Source organism: Sinocyclocheilus anshuiensis, unplaced genomic scaffold (assembly GCF_001515605.1).
Source record: "Sinocyclocheilus anshuiensis isolate Anshui unplaced genomic scaffold, SAMN03320099.WGS_v1.1 scaffold552, whole genome shotgun sequence".
Taxonomy (NCBI): Eukaryota; Metazoa; Chordata; class Actinopteri; order Cypriniformes; family Cyprinidae; genus Sinocyclocheilus; species Sinocyclocheilus anshuiensis.
This window is the reverse complement of record NW_015554362.1, coordinates 2,141,703-2,152,302: the sequence shown is the minus strand read 5'-3', so window position 1 is coordinate 2,152,302 and position 10,600 is coordinate 2,141,703. Positions and strand designations below refer to the sequence as shown.

The following is a 10,600-nucleotide window of genomic DNA, read 5'->3' as shown; positions in this document are numbered from 1 at the left end:
CTTGATCTTCACTTAATATCCTAATGATATTTGGCATAAAAGAAAAATCTATAATTTTGACCCATACAATGTATTTTTGGATATTGCTACAAATATACCCCAGCGACTTAAGACTGCTTTTGTGGTCCAGGGTCACATTTCACAGTTCATGAGGTAGATTGCCTGAAACGTTTTTGTGCCTGGCAGTCCTGGTGTTCGGTGCTCTGTAGCACCAGCCAGACGGTAAGAGTTTTAAAGGAGATGGCTTGGATGTGAGGGATCCAGAGTGATTTTCTGAGCCCTTTTCCTCACTCTGGATATATACAGTTTTTGAAGGGTGGGCAGGGGAGCACCAATAATCCTCTCAGCAGTCCGAACCGTTCTCTGTAGTCTTCTGATGTCTGATTTTATAGCTGAGCCAAACCAGACAGTTACTGAAGTGCACAGGACAGACTCAAGTAGAACTGTGTGAGCAGCTCCTGTGGCGTGTTGAACTTCCTCAGCTGGCGAAGGAAGTACAATCTCTGTTGGGCCTTTTTAACAATGTACTCAATGTGATTGTCCCACTTCAGGTCCTGTGAGATCTGAATTACTCTACTGCAGCCACAGTGCTGTTCATGATGGTGAGTGGGGGGAGTGCAGGGGGGTTCTCCTGAAGTCCACTGTCATCTCCACTGTTTTGAGCGTGTTCAGCTCCAGGTTGTTAAGACTGCACCAGACAGCCAGCTGCTCAACCTCGCTTCTATATGCAGACTCATCACCGTCCTGGATGAGGCCGATGACTGTAGTGTCATCTGCGAACTTCAGGAGCTTGACAGAGGGGTCAGTAGATGTGCAGTCGTTGGTGTACAGCGAGAAGAGCAGTGGGGAGAGAACGCAGCCCTGAGGGGCGCCAGTGCTGATGTTTGGCATGAATTTCCCCAGTCTCACTAGCTGTTGCCTATCTGTCAGAATGTTGGTGATCCATTGACAGAGCTAGAGACCGAGAGCTGAGCTAGTTTGGTCTGGAGGAGTGTTGGGATGATGGTGTTGAAAGCTGAACTGAAGTCAACAAACATGATCCTCACATAAGTCCATGGTATGACCAGATGTTCTAGGATATAACGCAGTCCCATGTTGACTGCATCATCCACAGACCTGTTTGCTCGGTAAGCAAACTGTAGGGGGTCCAGCGAGGGTCCAGTGATGTCCTTCAGGTGGGCCAACAACAGTCTCTCAAACAACTTCATGACCACAGATGTTAAAGCCACAGGTCTGTAGTCATTGAGTCCTGTGATTTTGGGTTTCTTTGGGATGGGGATGATGGTTTAGCGTTTGAAGCAGGAAGAGACTTTGCACAGCTCCAGTGAACTGTTGAAGATGGAGGCCAGCAGGTCAGCACAGGCTTTCAGACGGGCTGGTGTAACACCATCTGGGCCTGGTGCTTTCTTTCTCTTCTCTTTCCAGAAGACCTGACGCACATCTTTTTCAAAGACCTGAAGTGCAGGAGGGGGGTTGCTGGAGGTGTTGATGGCTGTGTAGAGAGATGGTCAGAGCGGGTGTGGGGTGTGAGACCTGGAGTTTCAAACCTGCAGTAAAACTCATTCAAGTCTTCAGCAAGTTGTTGATTCTCCTCAGTGCAGGGGGATGGAGTCTTGTAGTTTGTGATGTCTTTCAGTCCTTTCCACACTGAAGCAGGGTCGTTTGCTGAAAACTGGTTTTCCAGCTTTTTAGAGTAGCTCCTCTTATCCACTCTGATCTCCTTTGTCAGTGTGTTCCTGGCCTTATTGTACAAGTTTCTGTCTCCATTCCTGTAGGCATCCTCTTTGGCCTGACGAAGATGTCTGAGTTTCCTAGTTATTTTAAATTGTAATAATATTTCACAACATAAAAAAAATCTGAACTAGTGCTGGGCGGTATACCGGTTCATACCGAATACCGGTGTTTATTTTTGTTATGATATGATACCGCAATACCGGTTTATGTTGCTTAAACAACGTTAGGAAAACGACACTGTTTGAAAGAAGTCCCTTTTCACTGTTGCACTGTTGTGAGGGAACAGCTGTGTTATTTTTTGACAATATTCACTCATCATGACAGTAAAATAGGGCATTCTAAGTCAATATACTGCAGTATTTCCTCTCTCAATTAGTAGAAAATATGGTTAACACCCGGTCATGCATGGAAAAAAAAAATACCGTCATGTACCGTGAAACCGGTATCATTTTGAAACATACCGTGATATAAATTTTTGGTCATACCGCCCAGCACTAATCTGAACTATTCCAAAACTTTGACTAGTGATGTACTACTTTCCAGATCTTTATAGGTTTTTCCATGACTTTTCTTAAACTGTAAAGGTTTAATAAGACAACAGAATATCCATCACATTCAGCCAGAACATCCGAACAGCATGTGGTCATGACACTTTAGCTGAAATTTGTGAATAATGTGATGCGATTAAGGTATCGCAAGACCCCTACAGGAAAGTAATCATAAAAACAAGAGCTTCTGCTGTTTTTTGCAGCCACAGAACCTGATGTGTAGAGAAAACAGCCATAATTCCCTATAAAGTGTTCATGGGAAATTTCTAGCGTCTCCTGACTGAATTCTCCATTCATCCATCATTCCTGCAGTGCATGATCTAATTTAAAGGTCTAGAATGACACAGTTGTTCACTGACAGAATACGTATTTGTAAATGCCCCTGAACAGCACCCCCGCTCCAATCATCTGCCATGTGACGCGCCGCCTGACTGACATGTGACACCGGCCCAGTGCCAATCCCAGCCAAAGATTAGAATCACATGGCTGCTAATGGGTGAAACTCAAGAAAACATTTCCCAGTCATATCTCACCGCCCAAAATAAAATAGATATGCATAAAGAAATAAATCCTACGTTTAAGAGCATTATTATTGTTTATTTATTTAGATATTTTTTCATTTTATATAGAGGGGATTTTGTGGTAAGAGCAGACAGTTTCTTGACTGAAATGAGAAATAAACTGTCAGACAAACAGAGAGATTCAAAGTCTTTGACAAAGACATTGGTTCAATCTTTATTTCAAAAAGCTTGACTCTAATAAAGGATTTATCTTTGATGACACTAAAAGGAAACTCACCTTTTTTTTTGTCTAAAGTTATTGGCCGTGATGGAAAAGTTGCCAAACTCAAGTTGTGTGAAACTGATAGTGAATGTTGCCATCCACATAAGCTAAAGGATGAGGAACACTGGCTGCTGCACCTGCATCAAGAAAATGATTCAGCGGATGGATAGTTTCCATATGTGTTCATTTAAAAAAAATAAAAAATTAAGGTTATATTATTCATGAGTAATAGTCCAAAGGTCTCTCAATTAATATGATGTATAATGTACAGCATATAGCATGCCATGTATAATAAAGAATTAGCAAAAACAAACAAACAAAAGTTTAAAATAAGTTACATTTCATGTCACCTACACTATAAAGCAAATATCTTGGGAATAAAGTCAAATATCAGGAAAAGAGAAAACTGTAACAAATAAAGCATGCATCATGGAGGGAAAAAAAGCATGTGTGATGAATACGACTTAATGACAGACATACCTTCAGCTATTTGTACAACTTCTTTTCTCTATATTTGTGACTGCAGATAAACTTCTTGTTCTTGTGACACATAAAAGCACAATATAATTATTGAATTACATTCAAAACGTTTTTAAAAAATCACTTTGTTTAACTTCACAGCAGATGTTGGTCTCTAAAATATACAAAACAATTTAGAGGACCAGTAAAAGTTTGGTATGCATCCCCAATTGCAGAAGATACACAATGTATCCACAATCAAATTGCATTATTAATATTAAATTGAATAAATCTGTGCCTTCACAAACTTACAGTGCATGAAATTTCCTGCATGCATGACACACTTCCCTTGACTTTCTGCAGTAATGTGCATTGCACGAGCCCTGAGCTGCTGGAAGTGTAATGCATTACCTGACTGAAGTGTGTGAGTTGAACTCCAGCTGATCCATCAATGCTCTGGCTCTCTCAAGGCTGATCACGGGCACAAACACTCCAGTCATGTGACACATCTTCTTCATGTGAGGTTTAATGGTAAACCAGCTCGTGCTGCATTACTGCCACCAACTGAACTGGAGTATGGAAATATAAACATTGTATTTAACCCTTTATGGTACGGAGTTGCCATATGGCAAGAATTAATTTCTACTCATTTCCTTGTTATTCTGAAGAAAAAAAAAACAATATATTGCACTATGGTAATTAAAACGGCAGGCCTTAAGGTAGACTATGAAGTGCTGTTTTTAAGTCACATGACATTTGAATGTCACCCTCACAGAAGACACCTGTTAAAGTGCTCCAAAATTGCTCTATTAACCTCTTTTCTAAACATCTCTTCTCAATGGGGATTTTTTTTTTGCAGCATCTTTGTTAAGTAAATTAGATCTTTTTATTCACAGTTTAACTTTATCTAACATAGTTTTACTGTAAATTGAGAAAATATCAATGTTTCCGTATGGCCATGCTGTACCACAGTGATGTATTTCCCCATTGGGATTTTTTTATTGATAGTAGCATCAATAATACAATTGCAGTTATTTATTTATTTGAAGTGTTTACTGTAGTATACTTGTATTCATGTATAAAATACAAAATTATTTCTTCTTTTCAGAAAATGAATACAGCAATATTTTGCGAGAGTGAAGATGAGTTATAACATAATGCATACCATATTATCAAAAATAATACATAATAAATATGATATAAATATTGTATTCTGGAAAAGAAAAATAATTCTTTAAATCGCTTTGGAGTTAACATTTGTGCTTTATCTTTATCTATGAAATCACACTTTGGGGCTAAAGAAAAATAATCTTCTGATAATATGACATTTCAAAGGATTTATCTTGCAGTAAATACAATACGCAGATGCACATTTTTGCCACATAATTTGGAGCAACTTTTAGAAATCGACACTGTGTAAAATGTTTTATTACACAAGATTTCTAACTCCTTATTTTACATAGAAAATAACTTAAGTCATCTGGGTACTTTTGACTGGAGTTTTTCATTGTGACCAGCAGATGTCCTTAATCTGCTGTTCCGAGCGCTTCAGTGAATCATTTTGCGATTATATTTGGTTCTCAGCAACGTGAGTTCTCTCATCACTTGTTGTGATAATTTCATTTATTGTAGTGAGGTCTAGATCTGCTGTAACAACAGTCCCACGACCTTTAACCTACTTATAAAGGAACGATCCGTTTCAGTCGCAGCGCTGGAGTGCAGGAACACTCGGAGTACCTGATTGGCCACTGCTCAGCTTTTGATTGACAGCTCTCTGATCTGAGCAATTCTATTGGCTCACAGAATGGGCGTGCTTTAGAGCCCGCCTCAAATGGTGTCACACCAAAGCCGCTCCGGCTGGATCCTCCTGCTGAAGTTCACTCTGTCAGACAGAGCAGAGGAGGAAGAGTCACGATGAGCGCCCGAGTTCTGGTCGGAGTTAAACGGGTCATTGACTATGCTGTCAAGGTATACAACAAACAATCTTTCAAGAAACACACACAAATGCTTTTAATTATGAATAAACTCGGAGTTGCCCTATCTTAGATGGTAAAGAGCTGACTTCAGGCCAGCTGTTCTGTTGAATGAGGTTCGACATGAGAGAACTGGGTTGTTTGTTTGGTGAAGGTCAGTGTTGTTGTTATTGTCGTTTTAATTCATATCTGCTGAACTCCTTACAATTATGGCAGTGCAATATTAATAATGAGCTGTGTTCTGCTTCACCTGTTCACCTGTAACTACAAACATGCATATGGTTGCATATGAATACATCTGAAAATATCATATTAAAATATTGTCATTGCAGGAATTCCTAAAGTAGGGTGTTATTGATTGTTTTCACATCTAGTTAGCTTTTTATATTAAAGTTTACATTATTAATATTCCATGGCAACACGTTATGGGTCAACATTAATGGACATTTTTCATTTTCTGTCTGTTTATAAATGTAATTGCATATAGGCAATTATATATATATATATATATATATATGCATGCATGCATGCATGTTCATATATTATTTAGTATGTGTGAAAATAGCTTTTTGTCATTTATTATACATTATACATATTAAAGTGATGGGAAGCACCATTTAACAAATTGTCATGTTTGAGATGGGTTGAATTTAAAATCATTTAATTCAAAAAATATAAAAAAAAAAAACATTGGTAACACTTTACATTAAGGTTCCATTAGTTAATGTTAGTTAATGTATTAACTAAAATGAACAAACGATGAACAATACATTTATTACAGTATTTATTAAACATTGTTAATGTTAGTTGATAAAAATACAGTTGTTCATTGCTAGTTCATGTTAATACACAGTGCATTAACTAATGTTGATTTTAATAATGCATTAGTAAAAGGTTGTGAACATTATTTGACATTATTTTATAAAACTGCCTTTTATGTGAAGGAAAAATCTTATATGACAAAAATAATTGCAAATACTAATTAAATTAACATGTACTATTCTAAGTTGCAGTTACAAGTGTTTTAAAGCATTGTATTTTCTGTTAGATTTAATTGCATTAGCCTACATTTTTGTCATCTAAAAGTGGATGAACATGCGATCTAAATGCTCATTTGCTGGTTTGGTCTTTAATCTTTGGTCTTGTGCTCTTCTGTTTTGGCCATTATCAAGTAATCCGATAACAAATGAGTTACTACGTTGTAATTTATTAATTGTTAGGTCATATTGATCAGTCTGATTGTCAATAATACAGTGTCAAATATCCCAAATCTGTGTCATTATGATCTTTTCAAAGCAGTTTATAACAGATTCCAATGATCTTGACTTATGTTTATTGTGTATATGAGCTGTGTTTTTGTAAAACCTCTGATCTGGTTCAAAGTAACCCTTATAGGGATATTGATCCGGGAATGTGTGGCCTCAGTACTGCTAATATCAGCTGTTGGGTTACAGACAGATCAGTCTGGGTTATGAAATGATTTCCTCCGTGCCAGCCTTGGCATAGTACATGCACAGGTCATCTGAGGTTAAACATGTCGCCTCTTACTTAAATACGAGAGGCTGTGAATGTTTTGGGCAGCCTTGTGAAAGTCACTGTCCAGTCCTAACTGACCGTACAATACATGTACAGCTGAAAACATTTATTAAAGTAAAAGTTCAGCTACGAATGAAAAGTCATATGATGGCAGTGTGTACGTTCTTTAAGTTTCAGCACCGTTTCTGTGTCTCTGTCCACCTCAGATCCGAGTCAAGCCTGACCGCACTGGAGTGGTTACAGACGGCGTCAAGCATTCGATGAACCCCTTCTGTGAGATTGCGGTGGAGGAGGCCATCAAACTCAAGGAGAAGAAGCTTGTTAAGGAGGTTGTGGCTGTCAGCTGTGGTCCTCAGCAGGTTCAGGTCAGAAATACTCAAGCTTGCTGATGTTTCTCCTTGGTGATAGACACTAAATGTAACTTTTATTGGTGAGGGACACTGTCTAAAGTTATTGGCCGTGATGGAAAAGTTGCCAAAACTGAGGGAAATTATTAGTTATAAAAAAAATTCACAGTGACGGTCTAGGAAATATCCCATTTATAAATTTATACGAAAAATTCAAAATCGTTAATTAATAAAAAAAAATAATTTAAAAACAACTAGATACTTCATTACTTAGATATGTAAATGCTGTTCTTCTATTCATCAACGAATCCTGAAAAAATGTATTACAGTTTCCGCAAAAATAAAAACATTTCAAATAATAAATGTTTCTTGAGCAGCAAATCAGCATATTAGAATGATTTCTGAAGATCATGTGACACTGAAGACTGGAGTAATGATGCTGAAAATTCAGCTTTGATCACAGGAATAAATGACATTTCACAATATATTCAAATAGAAAATAATTATTTTAAATTGTAATAATATTTTACAATATTACAGTTTTACCATATTTTTGATCAAATAAATGCAGCCTTGGTGAGACTTCTTTCAAAAATATTGAAAAAATGTACTGACCCCAAACTTTTGAAATACATTACATATATTTATGAATATAAATAATTTTCTAAAACAGGAAATATCCAACTTGACTATTGTCAATGTAAAAACAGCTAAAATTGCAGATTTTTCAACAGTTACATGTCTTTATGTTCATTTACCGTGTGAGGAAATATTATTAAATCATTAATCAGCATCCTTAAAGTAATATCTGTGTTGTAGGAGACGATCCGGACGGCTCTGGCCATGGGTGCGGACCGTGGCATACACGTGGAAGTGTCCGGAAAGGACTACGAGACGCTTGGTCCCCTGCAGGTCTCCAAGATTTTCGCTGCTCTCGCTAAGAAAGAGCAAGCTGATCTGATAATTTTGGGTAAACAGGTAGCTGACGGTTAATTATTGCACATTAACAATTACTACATTAACAAATTACTGACTATAAATCAATGGCTTTCATGATATCATGGTAATATTTCTCATCTAGGCCATAGATGATGACTGCAATCAAACTGGACAGATGATAGCAGCGTTGTTGGACTGGCCGCAGGTGAGACCTCTTGTTCCCATCTGTATATTTAGTGATGTTTGATAAGAAAAGCATCACTATTAATATGGATTTGAGCACCTTAGCATTTTCTTCAGAAGATGTTTTCGCTGCCTGTTACGCCACTTTTTTTCTGGACTGAGTTGGGGATAGTGACTCCCAAATAAAACTATTAATTTATTATCATTCTATCATTTTTTTAGGGAACCTTTGCATCTGAGATGACCTTAGAAGCAGACAAAATGAAGGTGGTGAGAGAAGTTGATGGTGGATTGGAGACCATTAAGATCAAATTGCCAGCCGTGGTGACCGCTGACCTCCGTCTCAACACTCCCAGATACGCCACACTGCCCAACATCATGGTACAGTAATGCCACACTGCACTGCACAACACCAATGACTACAGCACATTTTTTGCACTAGCGACTTCAAGGTCATGAGTTAGATTCCCATGGAATGCCTGAACTGATCAAATGGATAGCTTTAATGCAATACAAGTCGCTTTGGATAATGCATATATGTAAATATATTCACTACCAAAAGTTTTTTTCTTAATGTTTTCAAAAGAAGTATTTTCTGCTCACCAAGGCTGCATTTATTTGACTACAAATACAGTAAATACAGAAATATTTTAGAATATTATTACAATTTAAAAGAACTGTTTTCTATGTGAATATATTGTAAACTGTAATTTATTCCTGTGATCAAAGCTGTATTTTCAGCATCATTACTCCAGTCTTCAGTGTCACATGATCTTCAGAAATCATTCTAATATGCTGATTTGCTGCTCAGGAAACGATGATTATCAATATCAGTTTTTACTTCATATTTTTGAGAAACTGTGAAACACTACCATTCAAATGTTTGTGGTAAGATCTTTTCTTAACTAAATACTTTTATTCAGCAAGGATACATTAAATTGATCAAAAGTGCCGGTGAAGACATTTATAATGTTACAAAAAAAATTCTAATTCAAATAAATGCTGCTGAACTTTCTATTCATCAAAGAATCCTGTAAAAAGAAATGTCACGGTTTCCACAAAGGGATTAAGCAACTGTTTTCAACATTGATAATGAAAAGAACCAACATTAATAATTGAGCACCATTAACAATAAAAATCAAGCATAATCAGCCTATTAGAATGATTCCTGAAGATCAGGTGACACTGAAGACTGGAGTAATGATGCTGAAAATTCAGCTTTGATCACAGAAATAAATTACATTTGGAATTAGAATAATATTTGAAAATATTGCAAATTTTGCAGTTTTTTTTATCAAATAAATGCAGCCTTTGTGAGCAGAAGAGAAAATTTAACTGCTAGTTTATGTAAATTTGTCAGTGACAGGTGTGTCTAGATCGTCCTGGACTATAAGATGTTTTAGTTGTTCAGTGGTTGATTTTATTGATTTTTACTCTCTTGTGAAGTAGATTCACTATTTAATGAAAGCATTATTTAATGTTCTGATGAGAATTAGCGTTTTTGATCCACAGGTTCCCTTTGGGATTTTTTAGATTGGTTTTTAGAAAACCACTTTTCAATTTCAGTAAATTATAGCGTGTTGTTAACATTACTTGAAGAGATGTTCACCTCGCTTGTGAATTTACAAACCACTACAAAACACAAGCTACATACTGTAGCACTACAGCAGAAAAAGGGCATGTGATACTAAACTACAACTGCTTTTTCATGAAAGAAACCTTTTATTTGACAGCAGGAAAGAAAAAGAAGCATTGGTGTTTTTGTTTTTTTTTTGTTTTTTTTTGTGCCTCCTTAGAAAGCAAAGAAAAAGAAGATTGCAAATGTGAAGCCTGCAGATCTGGGAGTGGATGTGTGCTCACGGTTGGAGGTGCTGAAGGTGGATGAACCTCCTCAGAGACAAGCTGGAGTCAAAGTGGAGACGGTCGATGATCTGGTGGGAAAACTGAAAGAAGCTGGAAGAGTATAGAGGAAGCAGATGCAGGAGGGGCGGTGCAGACTAACCCTGAAGGTAAGAATATCAAAGGCACAATATGTAATTTTCGCCGCTGGGGGGCACGTATTCAAAATAAACAAAGAGGCAAAGGCGTAGTTTGATGA

The 10,600-nt window shown here is 37.2% G+C and overlaps 2 protein-coding genes across 6 annotated transcripts in view; one reads left to right on the top strand and one right to left on the bottom strand.

Annotated features, from left to right (window-relative positions):
* usf2l (upstream transcription factor 2, c-fos interacting-like) overlaps positions 1–4,012 on the bottom strand; it is a 12,636-nt gene extending 8,624 nt beyond the window's left edge. Inside the window, exons 1-3 of one of the 3 annotated variants that reach the window (XM_016464324.1) lie at positions 3,936–4,012; positions 3,546–3,605; positions 3,081–3,202 (exon numbers count right to left, since the gene is read on the bottom strand). The gene's annotated coding sequence lies outside the window, so the exon portion shown is untranslated. Of the gene's footprint in view, positions 1–3,080; positions 3,203–3,545; positions 3,606–3,836; positions 3,879–3,935 lie in introns of those variants that run through there. The other 2 variants (XM_016464326.1, XM_016464325.1) reach the window with 2 other exon arrangements.
* Positions 4,013–5,385: 1,373 nt separating this feature from the next.
* The window catches only part of LOC107671471 (electron transfer flavoprotein subunit beta-like), a 7,885-nt gene continuing 2,670 nt past the window's right edge, over positions 5,386–10,600 (top strand). Inside the window, exons 1-6 of one of the 3 annotated variants that reach the window (XM_016464399.1) lie at positions 5,386–5,492; positions 7,240–7,398; positions 8,200–8,358; positions 8,462–8,524; positions 8,725–8,883; positions 10,299–10,511. In XM_016464399.1, coding sequence (XP_016319885.1) covers positions 5,439–5,492; positions 7,240–7,398; positions 8,200–8,358; positions 8,462–8,524; positions 8,725–8,883; positions 10,299–10,469 — 765 coding nt within the window. In that variant the 5' untranslated portion in view covers positions 5,386–5,438 and the 3' untranslated portion in view covers positions 10,470–10,511. Of the gene's footprint in view, positions 5,493–5,543; positions 5,652–6,678; positions 7,148–7,239; positions 7,399–8,199; positions 8,359–8,461; positions 8,525–8,724; positions 8,884–10,298; positions 10,512–10,600 lie in introns of those variants that run through there. The other 2 variants (XM_016464400.1, XM_016464398.1) reach the window with 2 other exon arrangements.